Source organism: Microchirus variegatus, assembly GCF_963457635.1.
Source record: "Microchirus variegatus genome assembly, chromosome: 13".
In the NCBI taxonomy this organism is placed as follows: Eukaryota; Metazoa; Chordata; class Actinopteri; order Pleuronectiformes; family Soleidae; genus Microchirus; species Microchirus variegatus.
This window is the reverse complement of record NC_139814.1, coordinates 19,300,642-19,321,807: the sequence shown is the minus strand read 5'-3', so window position 1 is coordinate 19,321,807 and position 21,166 is coordinate 19,300,642. Positions and strand designations below refer to the sequence as shown.

At 39.9% G+C, this 21,166-nt stretch overlaps 5 protein-coding genes across 5 annotated transcripts; 3 read left to right on the top strand and 2 right to left on the bottom strand.

The window, feature by feature from the left end:
- Positions 1-1,487: 1,487 nt before the first annotated feature.
- On the bottom strand, positions 1,488-4,643 carry psmb8a (proteasome 20S subunit beta 8A). Its single transcript, XM_083899432.1, has 6 exons — positions 4,382-4,643; positions 3,595-3,736; positions 3,374-3,485; positions 2,959-3,088; positions 2,368-2,572; positions 1,488-1,891 (listed from the first exon to the last, which is right to left on the bottom strand). The coding sequence occupies exons 1-6, from the start codon at positions 4,526-4,528 to the stop codon at positions 1,803-1,805; spliced, it is 825 nt and encodes a 274-aa protein (XP_083755558.1). The 5' UTR covers positions 4,529-4,643; the 3' UTR covers positions 1,488-1,802.
- A 401-nt stretch (positions 4,644-5,044) lies between these two features.
- Positions 5,045-8,070, bottom strand: psmb13a (proteasome 20S subunit beta 13a). The gene is made up of 8 exons (XM_083899871.1): positions 7,947-8,070; positions 7,652-7,736; positions 6,790-6,887; positions 6,496-6,636; positions 6,274-6,389; positions 6,018-6,076; positions 5,503-5,654; positions 5,045-5,246 (listed from the first exon to the last, which is right to left on the bottom strand). Exons 1-8 carry the CDS (start codon positions 8,006-8,008, stop codon positions 5,135-5,137), a joined length of 825 nt encoding a protein of 274 aa, XP_083755997.1. The 5' UTR covers positions 8,009-8,070; the 3' UTR covers positions 5,045-5,134.
- A 42-nt stretch (positions 8,071-8,112) lies between these two features.
- psmb12 (proteasome 20S subunit beta 12) lies at positions 8,113-10,426 on the top strand. The gene is made up of 6 exons (XM_083899977.1): positions 8,113-8,177; positions 8,823-8,893; positions 9,159-9,290; positions 9,501-9,630; positions 9,707-9,851; positions 10,219-10,426. Exons 1-6 carry the CDS (start codon positions 8,130-8,132, stop codon positions 10,344-10,346), a joined length of 654 nt encoding a protein of 217 aa, XP_083756103.1. The 5' UTR covers positions 8,113-8,129; the 3' UTR covers positions 10,347-10,426.
- A 903-nt stretch (positions 10,427-11,329) lies between these two features.
- On the top strand, positions 11,330-14,198 carry psmb9a (proteasome 20S subunit beta 9a). The gene is made up of 6 exons (XM_083899978.1): positions 11,330-11,570; positions 11,901-11,968; positions 12,074-12,205; positions 13,319-13,448; positions 13,618-13,759; positions 13,994-14,198. Exons 1-6 carry the CDS (start codon positions 11,520-11,522, stop codon positions 14,119-14,121), a joined length of 651 nt encoding a protein of 216 aa, XP_083756104.1. The 5' UTR covers positions 11,330-11,519; the 3' UTR covers positions 14,122-14,198.
- A 981-nt stretch (positions 14,199-15,179) lies between these two features.
- On the top strand, positions 15,180-20,402 carry tap2a (transporter associated with antigen processing, subunit type a; the record flags this gene model as incomplete). The annotated part of the gene is made up of 11 exons (XM_083900149.1): positions 15,180-15,693; positions 16,604-16,718; positions 16,805-16,935; positions 17,162-17,367; positions 17,702-17,899; positions 18,084-18,212; positions 18,419-18,607; positions 18,847-19,020; positions 19,383-19,542; positions 19,740-19,876; positions 20,052-20,402. The coding sequence occupies 11 exons, from the start codon at positions 15,180-15,182 to the stop codon at positions 20,241-20,243; spliced, it is 2,145 nt and encodes a 714-aa protein (XP_083756275.1). The 3' UTR covers positions 20,244-20,402.
- Between the last annotated feature and the right edge of the window lie 764 nt (positions 20,403-21,166).

The following is a 21,166-nucleotide window of genomic DNA, read 5'->3' as shown; positions in this document are numbered from 1 at the left end:
ACTTAATACTTGACATATTAACCTGTAGAAGCCGTTTTTTGAAAATGAAAATGGATAATGATATCAAGCAGTAAACAATGAATGATTTATTTTAAAAGTTCATATGTGTTTACCATATTTCCTGGATGTATTCCACAAAAGTGACTGAGAAATATTTATATGTGTATGTATGGCCATTATTCATGCAGCACTGTAAAGAGTAAAACTATAGTATAAAGATATCTATAAGAATTAAATCTTACATGACTCTACAGACCTCTGTCTTAATGAAACAAAAAAAGTGACAGTTATGAAAAAAATGAAAAAGAAACTACACTTTGTGTCTGTTTTGCTGCTGTCCCTCACAATAAAGGTAATATGACGCAATATCATGTCTTATAATTGTTATTTATGAGCTCATCATAGGTGGTTTACATTTTGTTTGAGAGAAAATAGAAGAAATACTAATGTTACACGTACAACACCAACAGATCTGCTTATATCCGGGTCACACCACACACATATACAGGCTCTTGCTGCACAGTTAAAACCTGCAGCACTAAAATCTGCCTGGTAACTGATGACATTACAGCTGTCGTTACAGTACTGTGGCTCCTTCAAGTCAACTCAGGACACGTACGTGTGACCATTTTATACAGGCTATACAGGCTTTTCTTCACTGGCATCCAATGAAACCCACAATATATTTTAAGATTTAAATGTTTGATTTATTAGATTTTTTTAATGGGCTGTTTCCCTGCTCAGATCACACAAACATTCAAATATCTCTTATAAAGACACAATTTTAAATACATGGCTCTTGCATTGAGACCTTGAGTTTATCTATAATTTAAATTATTTTAAATTTATGTTGTTCATGTTTTTATTGCTTTTATCTTTTTTCTTTTGCCCAATTTTATATATTTAATAAAAACTACAAACTAACATGCTATATTGACATAAGAGAGATCCACATTATATTTTAGCTATTGATATTTTGTGATTTTAAGTCATGACGTTTTTAACCGATGTGTGAACACAAACAGATCTGACTCGATTGACCTGTTTTGTTTTGTTTTTTCTTTTTATTTCCAACCTGTGGAGCTGAGTTCTGCCTGGAAACATGTGACATCACTGCTGATCTTTTTTTCCCCTGCGCATTACTAACCCATGTGATATTTTATTACGTATAAATTATAAAATAAATGTGTGGAAATATACAAGCTTCTTCAGTATTAATACCGGTTACTGCTTTGAGATAAAATAGGTATTTTGGGAGGATCTGAACAAGACGACATCACATTTCACCTTTTTTCTGATAAACCATATCTAAAATATAGATTATTTATTAGATTTACCTTGAAATCTATAGTATTTATATAATGTAAAGGCAAATTCTTCTCATTTTCATCAACAGAATAGCTTTTGTTCTTTACACTTTGTGTGATATGGTAACATAATTTAACAGCGCGGGTTAATTATTACAGGACAAAGGAGTGAGTCGAATAACAACCTTTATTCAGATGGAACACCACACTGAAACTTGGACTTAGTGTATCAACATGCGGGAAAAAAACTGAATAAAGATCTTAACAATTCATGAGGACGGTTTGATTCAGTAATGTTTACTTTCATGTGTCAAATCTTCTTTTCTCACACATTTATGCAAAATCAGCAATGGACCATTACACACAACATTACACACTCACTGCAACAATACCGTTTTTATTTTTTTACCTAAATTAAAAAGTTTAATCTTTTGTAAAAATCAACCTTTGGTCTGTTGTCAGAGATGATTAATGTTGTCCTGAGTGTCAACAAACTCAGAACATTCCCTTCCTGTAGCGATGGATCAGCTCTGATACGTCTTCTTTACACACTTTAATCCAGCCGTCTTCCTGCATGTGGTACACTGGATAAACACACACACACGGAACAGAAAGTGGTTTTATGCTCTGTCCACTGCTGACCAATGCAGTAACACAATCATCGACTGTGAACTGTTGATCCTTGAGTCTAAGTGAATATTTGTGCCAGGACTGAGAGATTCCTCTCTTCTTTTAAGATAATTCAAGCCAAATCAGGTCATCGGTGAATCGAAAGGAATGTTTGAGGCAGATTAAATGATATGTTCTATGAGGGAGGTCACACTGACGTTAACCATTGGCCACCGAAATGTTTTCAGTTACAATCCAAGTAAACAGAAATTGCCCTTAAAGGCGTTTGTGTGGTGTTGAGTGTTGGGCTGTCAAAGATAACAATAACAAGTGTTGTGTCCGCTGTTAGAAGCTATATGGGATGTTTTCTCTTTCTCCAAGTGGTTCAGGGACATTGTCTGGATTAAATTAAATTAAATGACCATTACATTTATTCTCAGAGCGTACTCACTGTTGACCACTCCACCAGAGTAGGCGTCCCTGTGCGTTGCATGAACGATGCCGCGGCGACCGAGTTCGTACGCCTCCTCTACCGTCATGTCTTCCCTGTAGCCGCTGTCCACCACGCCATAGGCGTAGCTGTTTCCACAGCCGGTGGAGAACATCGAGCCAGACAGACGTGTCCCGTTATCATCCACATAGTACAAACCAGGTCCCTGGTGAGAACACAGTCATTACAGGCTCTGCAGGAAATGTGAATTCTGAGTTTTTGCAAGCTTAACATCAGTATTTATTTGTATGTATTAGGAGCCAAAGTATGACAAGTAGCAAGTAGTGAGCTCTGGAAGGATCACCATTATTACCAAGATGTAAAACTCTGTCTGTACTTGTTCTTGCTGATTTATGGGGGGTTAATGATTCTGTGGGGTTTTAGGATTAAGGTAGTGATCCTGAAAATTTGATTATATTATGTTTTTGTATAGAGTGAATGGCTGCCTGCAACCTTGTTGTACTTTGTTTGTAACCACAATGACGAGGACTGAAAAATGCTGTGGAAAAACCTGTGATATTCAGTTAAAATACAAGCACAACCCGAGTTTACCTTTTTGTCCCAGCCACAGATCATGCTGCCCATAGAGAGGCCCATGCCTCTGTAACCCACCATCATGTTCGACAGCAGTTTGGAGGCAGCAGCAACAGAGATCCTGTGGTTGTTCCTCAGCCTGTACAGCCTAAAAGACATCAAATAATCATAAATGAATCAGTTATTAAGACAAATTAAATGACAAATCAGTCAATAATAATCCAAATCATGGATGTGTTCATCCAGACTGAGTCAGTCAGGTTCACTCTCAGTGACAATCTTCCCTGGAGGTTTATCAGTGAGACATTTATCTTTTATTTATTTTTGAATGTTTTGTAGTTGTAGTGGTGTTTCCTGGACAAGGTGTCAATTGAGCATGGGTATAGATGGAACATTAAATGAAGAATAAAAACCAACAACACTCCTCACAGACCTGCATTCTTTAGCCAGGAGTCTTTCCCAGTACTGACAGTCTGCAGCGCTGCCTGACATGGTGCCCAGCAGGTAGGGGTTGATCTCTATAACCTTGTTGACATCGTTGGATGCTGTGACAAGGAGAAATTAAATGACAAAGCAGGACAAAGCTTCCTGGTTGCACTTGTAATTGTACCATCAGAGAGAGGTGAAAAGTCATTTCCAAACGTTTGCACTTACCTAAGTAACGGCCAGCCGAGGCCCTGGAGTCCACAGCCACGATGACTCCATGTTTGAACTTGAAGGCCAGCGTGGTCGTGCCGTGGTTCAGGTCAATACTCACACCTCCTTCACCGTTGCAGGACTTGAGAAACCCTGACGGCTGCGACGGAACCAAAGCACATTGACATGCATGGAAATTATGACAAATGTCGGTCCAGACTGCGACAGCATTTTATTCCAAATTTGTGTGTGTTTATAATTTAAATAACAGCCAGTAACTGAGGTTGTGATTCATTTATTGACCCTATTGGTAATGGGCGGTTTACCTGTGTGTGTTATCACTAAAAGACACTGTCTTATTCAGGACCAGTAATCCTCCTGGAGACCAAAACCTGATCCAAAAGCTTATTTCTGAGGCTTTAGTTGAGGTTAGGATTAAGATGTGAATAGTGGTTAGGTTAGTTAGGCTATAGACTGGTAACTATAGACTGTCTGGTTATGGTAAATAATGAGGTTTTGGTTCGGCTGTAGAAATGAATGAAAAACAATGCAAATCCTTAAGAAGATACAGTGTCACAGAGAGAGAGCACACGAGGCAATGACGTTAATGTGACCTAATATATCTTGTTTCAATAACTAACGATAGTTAAACGCAGACTGAGAACAAGAGACGCGTAAAAGTGGAAAGAGACGCGTAAAATAAGTTGGCGTCTGATGCTTCGTGCCTGTGACATGTTTGCATGATATTTATTCATCGTGTCATAAATTCGCATCAGTAAGCTGTAACAGAACTCCTCATACTCACGTCTACACCCAAAGGCACCGCAAATTCTTGCGTTTTGGTCCCAAAACTGTAGTGGTTGGTTCGGTCCACGAGATGCGACTTCGCTGGAAATATCTGCCCACGGAGTTCAGAGCTGGGCTTAAAACCACCTACGTCGAAAAGAGCCATTATCTGTTAAAAGTGACGGAAACTAAAACTGTATGAATATTTACTTGTTTTGTGTATTTGTATCAAAATGACAAGAGGCGTCGGACAAAGCGTCAACAATAGTTTCCTTGTGCGTATCAAGATTCGAAAGTGAAAGTTTTTTTAAAAGAGGTTTCACTTGTTTCCTCTTAAAAAAGGATTGAAAAGAATCAACGAGATAAAACATTTATACGACTATCAATAAACACGTTACATTATTTTGTTGTTATAATGGCTTGTGGATCAGTCGAAAAATCCATGATATGTGCAGTATATTAAATAAAACGTGATAAACCAATTGGATTTCAGTATTTCCTCGTCATCTGTCTCTAAGCAGATAAGCCGCACTCAGGTTAAGAGAAATCAGCAGAGGTTGATGACGTCATTGTACAGTGTCTACATACAGCACAGTCACTGATAATGTTTTTTTTTTCCCATGAAAGCACAGAAAGAAATCGGACCAAGTTATTTCATTTATTTATTTATTTGTGTGTTTATGGTTAATTGCTGCATACAGTGATTCCGCGAGTACAAAACAACAATAGGATGAACAGGTGTTCCTATGATGATGATGAAGGTGACTGTGGATCAGGCTGTGTCCATCTGCTGCACGGTCTCCTGCACGAGCTCCAGCTTTAACGGGACGACTTTCTGTGTCAGAACAGGTGTCGTGCCTGGACGGTATCTATATTTCACTTTCCTTGAAAAGAGAAAAAAAGGAGCTTTAATTAATCTGTTTAATTTATACAATACCTATGCGACTCACTCTCATCTATGGGACAACATTTTTTTCCGGTTCCCTGCATTGAATTACAAAAGTGGCCCATGTCCGTTCTCCAAACAAGTCAGTGGGAAGAACCACTTATTAAAACCTTCATTTATGGTACTACCCGAGGTCATTGTTGTACTCTTGTCACACTGTCTGGACATACAGAGATAGTAACTTAGATAATAACCTTTTGTCGTTATACTCTGACTTCTGGTACGGCCTGTTGTAGTCCACCCCTTCTTTGGTGATGACACAGATGTCGATGTTGTGGCCTGAGCCGAGGTCACTCATGATGCCTGCGTGGATGGCTCCACGCACAAGCTGCTTGGCCTCCTCCAACTGAAGAAAGGTGGGAGAAATTGTAGGGAAATGACCCTTTGCATCTTAGCTTTTCTGTTTCTCAACAGACATCATGTGATATAGAGGAAAATCAATATGTTTTCAGATGCTACAGTAGATGCTTATTTGGTCTAAGAGCTGGTGTATCCTTTTTAGATGCCTGGGACATAAACTAACTAAATTATTTGATTAATAATTGGAGATTGCATAAAGGTAACTTTCTTACCATGTATTTATTTCCCTTCTGATGGATTGTTGGTTCTACTTGTGTTCTACTTTTGTGCATAACTTGTGTGTCTGGCATTGTATGCTGACGGGTCTAGCCTTGTTGAGCTCAAGAAAGAATCTATCTAGTGTATGTACCTCCAGATTAGGTTTGAATCCATCCTCTAAAATCCCAAGAGCAGCCAGATCACCAGATCCTGCATGAACACAAAGTAAAGCCAGATGAAACAACAACAGACTGGATGGAGACTGAGAAAACACTGACACTTGCAGGTTATCGGTCTGTGTAAACACAGGCAACATGATTAGTTTGAAATTAATGTTATGCACCAAATGACAGATTAAAGATAAAGAACAAAAAAAGATTAGGTCTACAAATGCTGACATCACTTACCCATTGAAAGGTAAGGCATGGTATTAACACTCCCATATGGCCCCACTGTGTACAGGTGGTTCCCAGTGCAATCTACTCCTCCCAGTATAAGATTGGCACCAATTTGGCCGCGATACCTAAAGACCACAGAGATCCAACAACAACATAGTTAAAAAAAAGAAAAAAAAGAATACAACCTCACTTCAATATTTTTTTAATGTGTAACCAGGGACATGAGCACACCTGTACAACATGTCCTGTAGTATGTTCACGGCCATGACAACGCGAGGATTCCTCCCGCTGTTCAGCGAGAAGATAGCAAGGTTGGAGGCTACAAGATCGGTGGTCTTCTCTGTATCTGCTGCTGTACCTGCTCCACAACAGCTGATGAGAGGAAGGAAAATGTGTGAGGAAAGAAGAAAAAAGTCAAATCTGATCTGTATGTGGCAGAGGTGGGCAGGTCATGGCAGAACATTCATTACATGGAAAAAAGCAAACGACAACACTTCACTGCAAAACAAGACCAAATAGACTTACTATATATTTGGGGCAATGTAATGGATCTTGGCACACATCTTGTCTGCCACTACTTCACTGGATGTAGCTCTTGTATCAGCTCCCAGTATCACACCATCCTGCACCAGGACAATGAAGGTTATCGGTCAACTAGCAGAAATGTCTTACTTTTTTCAACTCTGCAACACCAAAAATATTTTTATAAAAAGTGTTCCTTTAAAGATCCAGTGTGTAAGATATGTTCGAGCCCCACGAACATAGGCCATTGACAATCGCCCCTCTAGTGCTGTCTGTTCTGTGTCGCTATCACCAGCTGTCCACATCCCTGTCAGCTTGACGTCCAGGTCCTGGCACCTGGTGTTCCGGAGGTATCCCCTCTTTCCCCGGTGTGTGTAATATTTAGTAACATCGAATGGTGCCTGCATCACTCTTTTCTAAGTATGTTAGGGAACTGCAGTGGCATTTATGTTTGTTTGTGTTTGTTTGTGTAGTAAGCTTCCACAACTCTCAATACACACTCAGCTGGTTTGTCTGTTTTGACTGCACAAGATGCTGACCTCTGTAACGCACGACCCTTGCCTAAAGTACATATAAAAGGCTGCAAAAAACAAATTATTTTATTTTTAGGCAAATATACAAACATATTAGAGTAGATTTAATGTCTGCTACTTATAAATGTAACACACTGGACCTTTAATAAATCTTAACAAATAAGACATTTGATAATATTGTTCAGCTGCTTTGAAGTCATTAATGTGTTCATTTTAATGTAGTTAAGTGTATATACCTCTGCATTTATAAAACTACCTTCCATTGACAACGACTTACAAGTTATGTTTTATGTGTATATGTGTTTGATTGGTTTACACAAAGTTATACTTGCCTTGAACACCACTCCTGCTATGGTGGTGCCTGTTTTCATAGGTTTGGGTTTCTGTCCTTCAAAAAGTCCCTCTAATGCAGCATTTCTACGGGGGGCAAGTGAAGTGGTGAACACATAAAAACACATAAAAACATTAACAGTATATTGTCGCACCGATAAAACAGACAATAAGCACGGGGGAAAAGTTACTTTCACTTTTGCTCCTAATGAAAGCTCAGCGTTAGCAGCAGTTCCATCATATTATGCTCAGCACTGACACGTCTGCTGCTCATTATTCACCAGAACAAGCTCTTACCTGGTGGCGTTGTCGAAATTAAAGCCAGCGGCAGGGATTTCCAGGAGATTTGATAGCGCCATTCCTGACCCCACTGCGGCGTCACTGGTGCGTGTGTGCGCGTCGCTCGGTGAGAGAGTGAGAGCGTGAGGTCGCTGTTGAGAGAGTCTCCTCTCTGTCCTCTCTTTCGATTTAGGAGTGAAAATGGAGAAACGCTGCTCGGACTCGGGAATCAAAGGAGTCAGCACAGGGGTGAGTAGACCCGGACACACACTCGCTGATGTTTATTTCTACTGATGCAGCAACAAAACATGATCATCCTAAAGTAAACGATAACAGATAATAATGGCGTAGCAACAGTCTCAGGTGATGCTGTACCTGACGGTGAGCGCGCGACAAAGTCACATCACAGCTACTTTGTGTTTCCCAGATGTTTTAGAATTAAACATATTTACATCTGCTTTTATCTGAATAACTTTATTATTGACACTTACACAAAGACAGCGACAGGCTACACTTTCATTTTCTGAGAACTCCAAATCCCAGAATTCATAGCCTTGTTCTTTCTGAATGAATGAGTCCTGGGGAACAAGCAGGGCCGGTCAAAGACACTCTGAGGCCCAAAGCAGAATTTAGTTTGATCCTCCTTACCAGCTCCATTTTTAGTCTCTTATCTCCTTCATTTGACATTACAGTCTGGTACATATGGATATATTAACAATGACGTAATGTAATACCTCACAAAATATTCTATTTTATATGTGCAAGTGTTCTTTGTTCACTTATGTGGTGGAAAAAGAGTCTGTCTGTGATGATGTGTTGCCCAGTTCTTATAGACTTTATGTTTTTATACACTCAGCTGACCAAGCTTCTCACGTTCTCACTGTCCTTCCTCAGACAACCATCTTGGCTGCCATCTTTGATGGAGGGGTCGTCATTGGTTCAGACTCCAGAGCTTCAATTGGAGGGTGAGGATGAACGTGTTGTGAGAACATTAGCGAGGGACAGATATGATATTATGTTAAAACAAAAATTGTCCACATGCACATGAACCAAACACAAACACAAAACTTATAAATGCTAGTGAAACTTTCATATACTCTACTCTGTTTAACCATAAACCATATCATGTGATAAATTAATAAGAGCAGTTGATTGACCTTGTTCTTACATCGACATACGATATGATCTGTCTCTGAGTTCTGTCTTTGTTTATTTCCCCCTCCTCTTCAGTGAATATGTGTCGTCAAGAACCATCAACAAGGTGATTCAGGTTCACGATCGGATCTTCTGCTGCATGGCTGGCTCACTCGCAGATGCTCAGGCCGTCACCAAAGCTGCTAAATTCCACCTGTCCTTCCACAGGTGCCACATGCAAATGCATCTGCACATACAGTACAGCATTACACACACATCTCATTTTCGTCTTTTACCTTCAAATTTCTGAGCTGATGTTTGCTCCTTCATGTTTACACACAGTGCATGATGTAAAAAGGAAGCTGATTGTTCTTTTGCAATTGGTTGCTTAGTTACAGAAAAGACTGCAATCAAGAAAAACGTATTTATTTCCCTTAGTATCCAGATGGAGACGCCTCCTCTGGTGATTTCAGCAGCATCGGTGCTGAAAGAGCTTTGCTACAAGAACAAGGACGAGCTGCAGGCCGGCTTCATCACTGCAGGCTGGGACAAGAGGAAAGGACCACAGGTTGGTAGAGGTCATGAAGACATGTCAGAGAAACAGTAATAATGATGACAGTAATATACCATCCATGATTCTGCAGGTGTACGTGGTATCGCTCGGTGGGATGTTAAGCAGTCAGCCTGTGACCATCGGAGGCTCAGGCAGCACTTACATCTACGGCTACGTTGACGCCAAATACAAACCCAACATGAGCAGAGACGAATGCCTACAGTTTGCTATTAATGGTACTATGATATTTTAACCCACTCAGACATATGGGGACTTGTACTTGTGTCAGGAAACTGGGTTTTAATGCAAAGAAAAGGTGCGTGTATGAATGTGTATGAAATGAAATTATGCTAGGTAAAAAATTAGGTTAAAAAAAACTATCAACAAATAAAATAGGTAAAGCACAGCAACGACACATCATAGAACAATTAGGGAAAAAATGTTAATTGTGTCCATTAAAATAATAATAAATTGATCAGTAAAAGTCTGCAATTTTGCATCATGACACACAGGACCTGTTAATCCTCTGCTCTCCCCATGAATACATTCAGCTGTGTTATTTTGTTATTAATTCCTTAAAACAATTCTCTTTCCTCCTCACAGCTCTTGCTTTGGCCATGGGTAGAGACAACGTCAGCGGGGGCGTTGCTCACCTGGTGGTGATCACGGAAATAGGGGTGGAGCATGTGGTTGTACCTGGCAACAAGCTGCCCAAGTTCCACGACGAATGACAGCAACCATTACAGTTTAAATGTTGAATGTCCTAAGTCACAGTTTTGTTTCTGTTTCTGTGATGAACTGGAATGTAACAACACAACACACAACACAACCTGGGGAACAAGAAAACAGTTACACATGGGGGGGGGGGATGATTTGTCTGTTCATGAAACACTGATCGAAGAAGGAAATGGTGGTGTGACTTGTTGAGTGTGTATTTATACACTCTCTCTAGATCAGGGGTGTCAAATTTGACCTCAAATGGGCCAGACCAGTAAACATAATAGCATAATAACCTAAAAACAAAACATATTATGAACAACCCCTGGAATTTCTGGAAAACCTGGAAAAATTATGCCTAAATTTATCATTTACACACAATGTACAGATCACTCTGGATCTGTAAAAGGACACAACTTTTACTCACAGGTATCTGGAACTGGAAAATATAGTATTTTTGAATTGTGATTGGATTCTAATCATAGTGTGACATTTTTCACAAATTCTTCCAGAACAAAACCAGGAATTGAGCCAAGTTTGACAGCCCTGCTCCAGACCAAACCTCACAATTATTTCACTGAAATCAAACAATTTCCTTAAAAAAAAAAAAAAAAATCAAGTTTATTTTTTGTCTTTCATGATTTTGGTTGACTTTTTAAACATGAGGATATATGTGAATTAAAATAAATGTAAATGTTTTCTAAACCTCTCTCTCTTTATTGTGTGCTTCAGATGTTTTTTTTTCTATATATCAATATATATATATATATATGTATATATATATCACAATTATATTAGTATAATTATTTAACATTATGACAATGTGGTAAAGTTGTAGTTACTACAAAGTCAAACACAACAAAGCAGCGCAACACAAAAATTACAGGAAAAGAATCTGACAAAAAACGTGGTCCTGCACTTCTTGCAGAGGAGGGATTATATTATGGGGTATACGACTTTTTAACTTTCAATTTCGGTTTGACTCTGGAAACTCGAGTCCGTCCGTGTGATGTTTGTTGGTTTCTTAAAATCAGTCAAAAATCATCAATCAGACAAGGTTTTCTACAGCAAAGAGAAGAACTGATCTGCTCAGCTGATCTTTTCAGTTTGGTTCTGGCGTCTTTTCCAGCTTCGTCACTCAGACACAGGCGCTGTCGTCGTAACAGGAAACTCTGCAGCACATCAACATGTCGGGAGACATGGGACCTGAGTGGTTGTCTGAGGAGGTGAAAACCGGAGTGAGTAAAAAAAAAATACATTTTTAATGACATACTGCACATTGAAGAGTTGTACTGCGCGTCAATGTGCGTAATTACGCGTTACAGGTATTGCTTTTGCCTGGCTCTCACTAAAAAGAGCGCACACTTCATTACTTTGTGTATGTATATATTTACCTCTGATGGTTTTGTTTTAATTTATACGTTAAAATGATTCTATCAGTGTAAAAGATGGTTAAATAGTTACGTAAAACATAAAGATTAAGAGCATTACGCTCCACAGTGTACTTGTTTGAACCTGCACAAGTCGTCTTTTATTCATACTCTGTATTTTTTTCCTTTTGATTGTAGACAACTATTATTGCCATTGAGTTCAATGGTGGCGTTGTGCTGGGCTCTGATTCAAGGGTGTCTGCAGGGTAAGTCCGTGCATGTGTCCAGTTTAATCCCGCTGTCATTTCCTGTCCTTGTGCACAACACTGTATGAACATCTTCACACTCTCCCTCCTCTTCCCTCCACCCAGAGAGTCTGTGGTGAACAGGGTGATGAACAAACTGTCTGCACTCCATGACAAGATCTACTGTGCTCTGTCAGGATCTGCAGCCGATGCTCAGACCATTGCAGAGATTGTCAACTACCAGCTAGATGTCCACAGGTGCTGTTGAAATGCGATGATTTGTCACGCATGATGCTTCCACTGTTCATTTGATTCTTGGCAGCTTGAATGTAAAGATATCAGTGAGTTTTCAGTCTCTAGATATTGCTGTCTTTGTGGTAGTCTCTGTTTGTGGCTCTGTCTATTTCATCAGAAAAGTAACGTTTAACTCTTAAGTCCAGGTCCATTTAAAAATATTTGCTTTAAATACAAAATAGAGAATATTAGGGAAAAACAAGGACCATTGGCAGAGGTGGAAAGTAGCGAAATACATTTACTCAAGTTACTGTATTGAATACTTTTTTGTGTATTTTGTATTTTTTAAGTCCAATTTAAAATCAGGATTTTGTATTTTACTTGAGTACGTATTGACTCAAGAATTTACTTAGTTACTTTATAAATCCTATCCATTACTGAGTAAAAATAGACCTACAGGTGGAAAATATACACCAGAACCAGACCAATGATAATGTGATTAGCACAAGCACTGGCGCGTGAACAGGATATTACGCCAAAAGTGACGTAATATCCTGTGTCGCGCCGGGCGTGTGAGCTCCAAAATAGTTTTGGATTTCTGACCCCTTCTCATATTTCTACTACCCTCACACCCCACGCAAGGTAACTAGGTAACTTTTACTTAAAGTACATTTCAAATGAACTACTTTTTACTTCTACTTGAGTAATATTTCATCAAAGTATTGGTACTTTTACTCGAGTACAATATTTTAGTACTTTTTCCACCTCTGACTATTGGTGACAAACTAGTGTTCTCTCCAAACTCCATAGCTTTAAACCCTTTAACCGACACATGCAATAAAATCAGTCAGAATGGCTCCCACAAATATTTAATTGAAAAAAGCTATAGACTACACTCTGCACTCTCCTGTTACTAGGAAACAGCCAGGGGTTGACGTGCACACTCACAACAGCTTAAAAAATGGCACAAAACTACATCAGCTTAAGTGTATGATGTTGTAATAAAGACTTCACTGCTTTGCCTTGATTTTAGACAGCATTTGATGACAGGAAAACTGCCATCTTTTCACTGAACTCATTCACAACCGCCCTTGAGCACATCACGCATCAAACTATGCCTTTAATGTCTTCTGTCAGTATTGAGATAGGCGAGGAACCCCAGGTTTGCTCTGCTGCCACTCTGGTGCGGAACATCTCATACAAGTACAAGGAGGAGCTGTCGGCACATCTCATTGTGGCCGGCTGGGACAGGAGAGAAGGAGGGCAGGTCAGTAAACGCATGGAGCGGGAAATCAAGGTTTCAATTAGTGGTCAAAAAAACATCTTGTCTAATAAATGTTTATCAATCATTTGTACTTGATGTTATAGACGCCTGTATAGAAATACACTGCAGTCATCCTCACTTCTCTCTGTCTGTGCCTCTTTAATTCTCCCAGGTGTTTGCAACCCTCAATGGGCTCCTGACAAGGCAGCCGTTTGCAGTTGGTGGCTCTGGGAGCTTCTATGTTTATGGGTTTGTTGATGCCGAATATCGCAAGGGCATGAGCAAGGAGGAGTGCCAGAAGTTTGTTGTCAACAGTAAGATTTTTACATTGAGCTTTTTGTTTTTGGATGGTGGAAGAGAAGCTCATTCATTGTTCTGTATATTGTTAACTTCTTAAAGAGATTCAGTTTAGGCTTTTTTTTAAATGATGGTTTTACAAGGTACTCATAAAGTCATTGCTGTTGCCTCTGTCAGTAAGTACAAATGTGTTATTTTGTGACTTGAGCGTTCAGATCAACATCTACGATTGTCTTCCTTTCTTTTTTAAGCTCTCTCTTTGGCGATGAGCCGCGATGGCTCCAGCGGGGGCGTGGCCTACATCGTCACCATTGATGAACACGGCACGGAGGAGAAAGTCATTCTAGCTAATGACCTACCCAAATTCTCTGACCAGTGATCAGAAAATGATGATGTATGTGTTTGTAATTAATTATTATATTCTTCCTGTCTCGACCTGTCCGTCAAATTCAAAAAGTCGACCACATCAGATTTTCAGATGAAATGTACTGGATATGTATGTTTTTAATAAAAGGGGGAAAAGCATACAACTCTGTTAATCCAGTAATTTTACGTCATGTGTTTTATGTCTCCACACCTTTATTTGCCTTGTAAATATATCTTAATAATTTGTTGAGCGAATCCTATCAAAGCACACATTTTCACATCCAGGCTCCTTTAATTTTACACTGAATTTAAAGGTCGAGGACAAGTTGGTCTCACAAAACAGCTTTTGGCCTATTGAACATTAGGTTGCACATGTCATATGAGTCTGGAAAAGAATTATAAAACTGCATTAGTCAGTGGAGACATGGTGTGTGAGCGAAGTGACATGTATGTATTTGAAATGGAACAATGGACCGGTGAAGATACAACAGTTTTTCATTGTTCAGTCATGATTATTTGCTGTTTATGCAAGTGAACATAAACCACTTCATGTTTCCAACCTGCTATCTTATTCTTTCTCTGATACACGACAACAATACAACACTACGTTTTAAAGTAATAGGCCTAGTGAAAGTGAAAGATGTTACACCAATAAAGATTTATCTCACATTTCATCTGCACGTTATAACAGTTTGTGCTTTTGGGCAAGACATGACTGTTTTTATTTTTATTTGGTGTTGTAGGAAGCCTGCTCCATTTAATGTGATTTTAACTTTGAAACAGTGGTCTAATGTTACACCGCTTTTATGAATATATATAAGTGAATAGTTGTAAAAACTCAAACACTGACAGTGAATGTTATAAGAACAGTATAATAATAATAATAAGGTGCTCAGCTGTAGTTGGAAGATGGTTTGTTTGACCTGAACTAGGTTCATGGTTTCACTTTGTATTTGTTTGGGTTTCAGGGAAGCCCCTGGTCCAGCCTGTAATCGAAACCAAAAGTAGATGAAATGTAACATGCATATCGCTGAATGCAGCAGTCACACAAGGACGGATCTGGATGAAAAAATGGCAGAAAACAAAATGACAGTCGTTTACAAAGTTGCTGCTTTGGGTTGCGCCGTCTGCGTCGATCTGTCCGTGTTCTACACACAAGGATCGGTCGTGACGCACAGTGTCGCTGCACATTTCGCTCGCCTCTGGGTGTTCGCGGTTCTCCGGTGCCTGGCTCTAACTGTAGTACTTCAGCTCACGGTCGGACACATCAAACCGTTACTGGTTCGCGTTATAACGGCGCACAGTCTGCTCCCTGCGGTGTTTGAGACAGGCTCCAGGATGCTGTACCATGAGGAGAACCAGTGTGCCCGGCGGGCGGATGTACGCTGCTGGCTACTGTGCACCGCTGCATCCCTGGCTGCTGCGCTCTTCTGGGAGGTCACCGTCCCGGACACGGATGAGGCTGCGGCCGGGAGAGAGAAGAAGCAGAAGGCGAGAGTTCTGTTTATGAGAGTGCTGCGTCTGTACAGACCCGACTATCCGCTGATGCTCGGAGGGTTTGTCTTCTTGTCCTTGGCGGTTCTGTGTAAGTATATATACTGATGACAGTGAAGTGAGGAAAATGTTCAGACTGATGACTATCTGTGTAAAGCATGTGCGCGTCAATGGATTTTGGGGTCCTTTGGCAAAAAGGAACCTGGGGGGCCCTACATCAAACACACTTCCTGAAATGATTGTGCAGTCTATGGTTCATATGTTGCCACTCTGTAATTGTCAATGGTGTTTTACACTGGTCTCCTACAGTGACAGATTATATGCATTTATCTGCAATTGATGAACCACTATCAAAGCAGCTAGATGCATATTTGTTATTATAATGAATGCACGAACCACGAGGGATATCACACATATCCACTATCCCTCATGCATTTCTTAAAGCCATTGCAGCTTCAGTACCATTGCACAGTTCATGAATGACAGGTACTTGCACATTTGTTATGTGTGACTTGTCCATGGTTCTGAAGCTGCAAAATTGTCTGATATATTTAGGTTTATGTTTATTTGCCATTTTGTGCAATAAAAAGATTCAGGATGTGCACTGTAGAGTCGATGTACTGCTGGCTCTGCTGGTCCTGAAGGTTGTGAACAGCCTGAATAGACAGCTTTGTTTGTTGAACATATGGTATATACAGTATATCATATGTATGTACAAATGTGTTGCTGTTATTGCCTTTGCAGTGCAAGATATCCACCCATCATATTAAACTTATGGCTTTTACTTTTTCTGCCATAACACGGTCCGCCCTCTTTTGTACTGGCCCACCCAAAAACATTTCTGCCTACGCTGCTGGATTATAGTCTGTATTTGGTTTGTTAAACACTTTTAATCTTATTTATTGAAATCAACACATTCATGTTCTCGCACCATAGTTTCCAGGATAGATTATAATAAATGATGTTTGTGATTATACCTGTGTTTATGCATCTCCTCTCAGGTGAGATGTCCATCCCATTCTACACTGGGAAAGTCATTGACATCTTAGGTGGTCAGTACCAGCAGATGGAATTTGGATCTGCCCTTCTCTTTATGGGCCTGTACTCCCTTGGAAGGTACGGAAGATTGAGTATTTCTCTCCTCCACTGTGTGTAAAAGCTTGTCACGTCTAACCATAACAACTCTCTGTGTGTCTTGTCAGTTCTGTGAGTGCAGGCTGCAGAGGGGGTCTTTTATTCTGTGCCATCAGTTCATTCATATGCAGAATAAAAGTCAAGCTTTTTGGGGCTTTGACCAAACAGGAAATTGGATTCTTTGAGACCACAAAGACAGGTAAGGAATGTGCATTTTGAATAAAGTGCTCATGAGTGACATAATCAACAAATAAATACATAAAGACAGGGTAAAATAAGGTGGAATCAGGCAGTGCAGGACAGAATGAGACATATTGGACAAGAAATACCTTGTTGAATACAAAATAGACAAGACTAATGAAATAAGAAAGTGGAGAATGGAAATGGACAAGGCAGGGTGTAATTTGTTTTCATTTTCTGTGAAGGTGAACTGACACACAGGTTGTCCAAAGACACTAAACTGATGGCACAAACAGTGTGCTTGAACGTCAATGTGCTGCTGAGGACATTCATTCGGACGATCGGCATGATTGTCCTGATGCTGAACCTTTCATGGAAGCTCACGTTGATCATTCTGATGGAGACGCCCATCACTGGCCTCATTCAGAACATCTATGACACACACTACCAGGTAAAAGAAGGTTAATAGCAAATTGAGTATAAAACACATACAGTGTAATGACATTTATTTGAGTAAGTAAGAATTTCAAGAATTAAAAAACAGGTAACGATACAATTTGCAACCATTTCATTTTCACAATGTTCGTACTTTTTCCCTGCATTGCATTGTGTATTTTGTATGAATAAAGAAATTATTTTGACAAAAATACTTTGCTAGTATTAGCTTTTATTTAGTATGGAATCATTTACTGTATCTCTAATCCTGATGTTTTTGGTTCCTGTTTCTCCAAATTGTAGACCTCTGTTGAAATGCTCATTCTCCTTCCATGTAATTGCTTCCTCAGAGGCTGACTTTGGCAATGCAGGACTCAATGGCTTTGGGAAACGAAGCAGTGAGCGAGGTAATGTCCAATGTCCGCGTGGTTCGCAGCTTTAATGCAGAAAAACACGAAGCATGTCGCTATGATGTCCGTCTGATGGACACACATACTCTCAAGACCCGGCGAGGCACAGTCAGAGCAGTTTACCTGCTTGTACAGAGGGTGAGAAGCTGGTTGTCAAACTGGGTTTTGTTCCATTTCTTGGCGATCACAGAGGGTTCAATTATTTATGTGTGTGTGTGTGTGTGTGTGTGTGTGTGTGTGTGTGTGTGTGTGTGTGTGTGTGTGTGTGTGTGTGTGTGTGTGTGTGTGTGTGTGTGTGTGTGTGTGTGTGTGTGACCCTCAGTTGACCGGGCTGATCATTCAGGTCCTAATGATGTACTTCGGCAGACAGTTCATCCAGAGTGGACAGATGACCACTGGCACCCTCTTATCGTTCATCCTCTACCAGTCTGACGTTGGAAACAGCATCAGGGTATCCCATAATGCTCTTTGGTTTGATTTCAGTTAGAACAAATGACATCTGAAAAAGCAGTGGCTTGGAAGGTAAACAGTTGCTTGCAAAACTATTTGTATTTAACATGTTGTAAGTGTGACCTTGTAAGGATTCTGTAAATGAAAGCATGTGTTATGAAGTGATCACTTTTCCAGCAGCCTGGTTCCTTAACTGTCATCTTTCAGACACTGGCTTACAGCATTGGGGACATGCTGAACTCGGTGGGGTCTGCAGGGAAAGTCTTTGAGTACATGGACCGAAAACCTCTGGTCACCACACATGGAAAACTCAAACCAGATGTGCTGACGGGGCACATCAACTTCCACAATCTGAGCTTCGCCTATCCTGCAAACCCTGACAAGAATGTGCTGCAGGTGAGATGTTAGCAGCAGGTTGACTGAGGTACAGTCTGTAAATAGACAGGCTGGTACATCAGGGAAAGGCAATTACTAACAATATTTACTGGTACCTCCAAATGTATGACACATAACCGATACACAAACTCAGTTTAGTGTGATGAATTAAGATTTTTTTTAATTTATTAATACTTCCTTTAAGTAAGTGTCAGACTTTATGGTCGTAATGTGTCATCCATTTTGTCTCATGAATTAAGGATTTTTCTCTGGAGCTGAAGCCGGGTCAGACAACAGCACTCGTTGGTCCATCTGGAGAAGGAAAGAGCACCTGTGTGAGTTTGCTGCAGCGATTGTACGAGCCGCAAGCTGGAAAAATCCTTCTGGACAATGAGCCACTGGAGTTTTATGACCACAACTTCCTCCACAATAAGGTAATAAATAATTGGCGGCCAGAGGTCATAGGCATTTACATTTTAAGGTTTCTTTGTCTGTCTATCTCATTCTGAGAGGGACTTTTTTTTACATTTGTTGCTTAAATGTTACCTCCTAAAAATACTTTTGCCTTCAAAACATTATATCATGAAAATATTCAAATTTTATACTAAGTTTTTGACTCACGGAAGAACAATTTAGACTTGAATGGTCAAAGGTCAAGGTGACGGTGTGGACACACCACTTGAATATGATAATGCATTCCTTGGTCCAGGCATAATTCTGATGTATTTGAGTGTAGTGTTTACTTTTGTAGCGTGTTTTGTTCAATGAATGCAGCTGATGAAGGTGTGTTTAACAGGTTACCGTAGTGAGCCAGGACCCTGTGCTCTTCTCTGGCTCCATTAGAGACAACATCGCCTATGGGCTTGCTGAGTGCTCATTGGATGAGATTCAGGAGGCAGCACGCAAAGCCAACGCCCATGACTTTATCAAGCAGCTGGCGAAAGGCTACGATACAGGTAACTGTTGTGCTGTCATACTCTTTTACACGGCTGAACAGTACTTTTAACAGCCGTATTTAAGATGATGCATAATAAAGCCTAAATCGATACAGTACATAAAGTATTTTAGTATATATTTCACTTCTTGCATATGCCTTTTTGATAATTTATAATAAAATGAATGCCATTATGTTCTGATGTTTTTTACATCACAGAGGTTGGTGAAGGTGGCAGCCAGTTGTCCAAGAGTGAGAAGCAGCGAATCGCCATTGCTCGTGCTCTGGTCAGGAGGCCACAGGTCCTCATTCTAGATGAAATAACCAGTTCTCTGGATGCTGAGAGCGAAAATGAGGTACAGTGTATATGCCTCAAAACTGAAAATCCAAACAAGAAGTGTTTACCTCTGACATGAAGTTAGTATAATGGATTCTGTAAGAATATCTATCTATATCTATATAGATAGATATGAAAATAAATACTGCATTAACCTATAACTTTGTCTTCATTTGTTCTTGGACTTTGCGCAGATTCAGCGGACCCTGATTGGCTGCCCTAACCAGACCCTTCTGGTGATTGCTCACAAGTTGCAGACAATTGAGAATGCAGATCAGATTATTGTGGTCGGTGGTGGCAAAGTGGAGGAGCGAGGGACTCACTGTGAACTGATGCAGAAGAAGGGGAGCTACTACAAACTGGTGGAGAAGCTCTTTGCCGAGTGAAACCATGCACTGTCGCTGTAAAAATGCTGTGTTTATAGTGTGCTGTGCATCCTGTGTTCACATGTTCAGAATGATGTGTATGAATGGTGAATCCAATCTCTGTATATGTCTTTATTTAGTAACATAGAGTATGTTCCAGCTTCAAGGAGGGTATGTTTTCACATGTCTTTTAATTTGTAATAAATATGGTAGACGGATTTGGCCTGAAAGAACCCATCAGATGTTGCTATGGATGTGGATTAAGGGGAAGATCTGTGTATTTCACTTTATTTAACTATGTTTTTGTGAAAAATAAATAATTAACTGTGAGTGACCAGGCATAGTCCTTTTTTATTTTTACTATAAGAAAGATACAATATGTGGAGATTTGTGTATGATCCGATTTCATATAATATTTCATGAGTGACCAAACTTTACCATATAAAATTCTGATCAACAGTGTTCAGTGGTGGCCTCAATTGACTTATTTGTCTTCAAAAAACGCCCTAAGACCACACACATAATTACAATGTGAATAAACAGAATAAAGGCTTACAGCAACAGTAGATAATAAAGGTCAGGAAATGTGTCACCACATGGATGTAATGTGAATAAAGTTCATTGAAAAGTGTATAGCTGTGCACATATATAAAAGAACACCACTTCATTAAATGAAAAACAAGTAATGTAGGGGAGGAAATATGCTGTACTGGTTTGCTGGCCTAGGTTTTTTTTTATCTACTTTATTGCTGGTTTTAAACCACGTGATTGCATTCTGATGCATGAATGACAGTGGAAGGTTGGGTTCTATTGTTTGAGTGACACTGGGAAGTCCCTGACTTTTTTTCCTGGCTGTGGCAGTTTGGCCTGCTGCCTGGTGAATAGAGTCTTAAACATCAGCGCCTCCGTTGATGTGCAACATTTGCCGCCATTTTATCAAGACT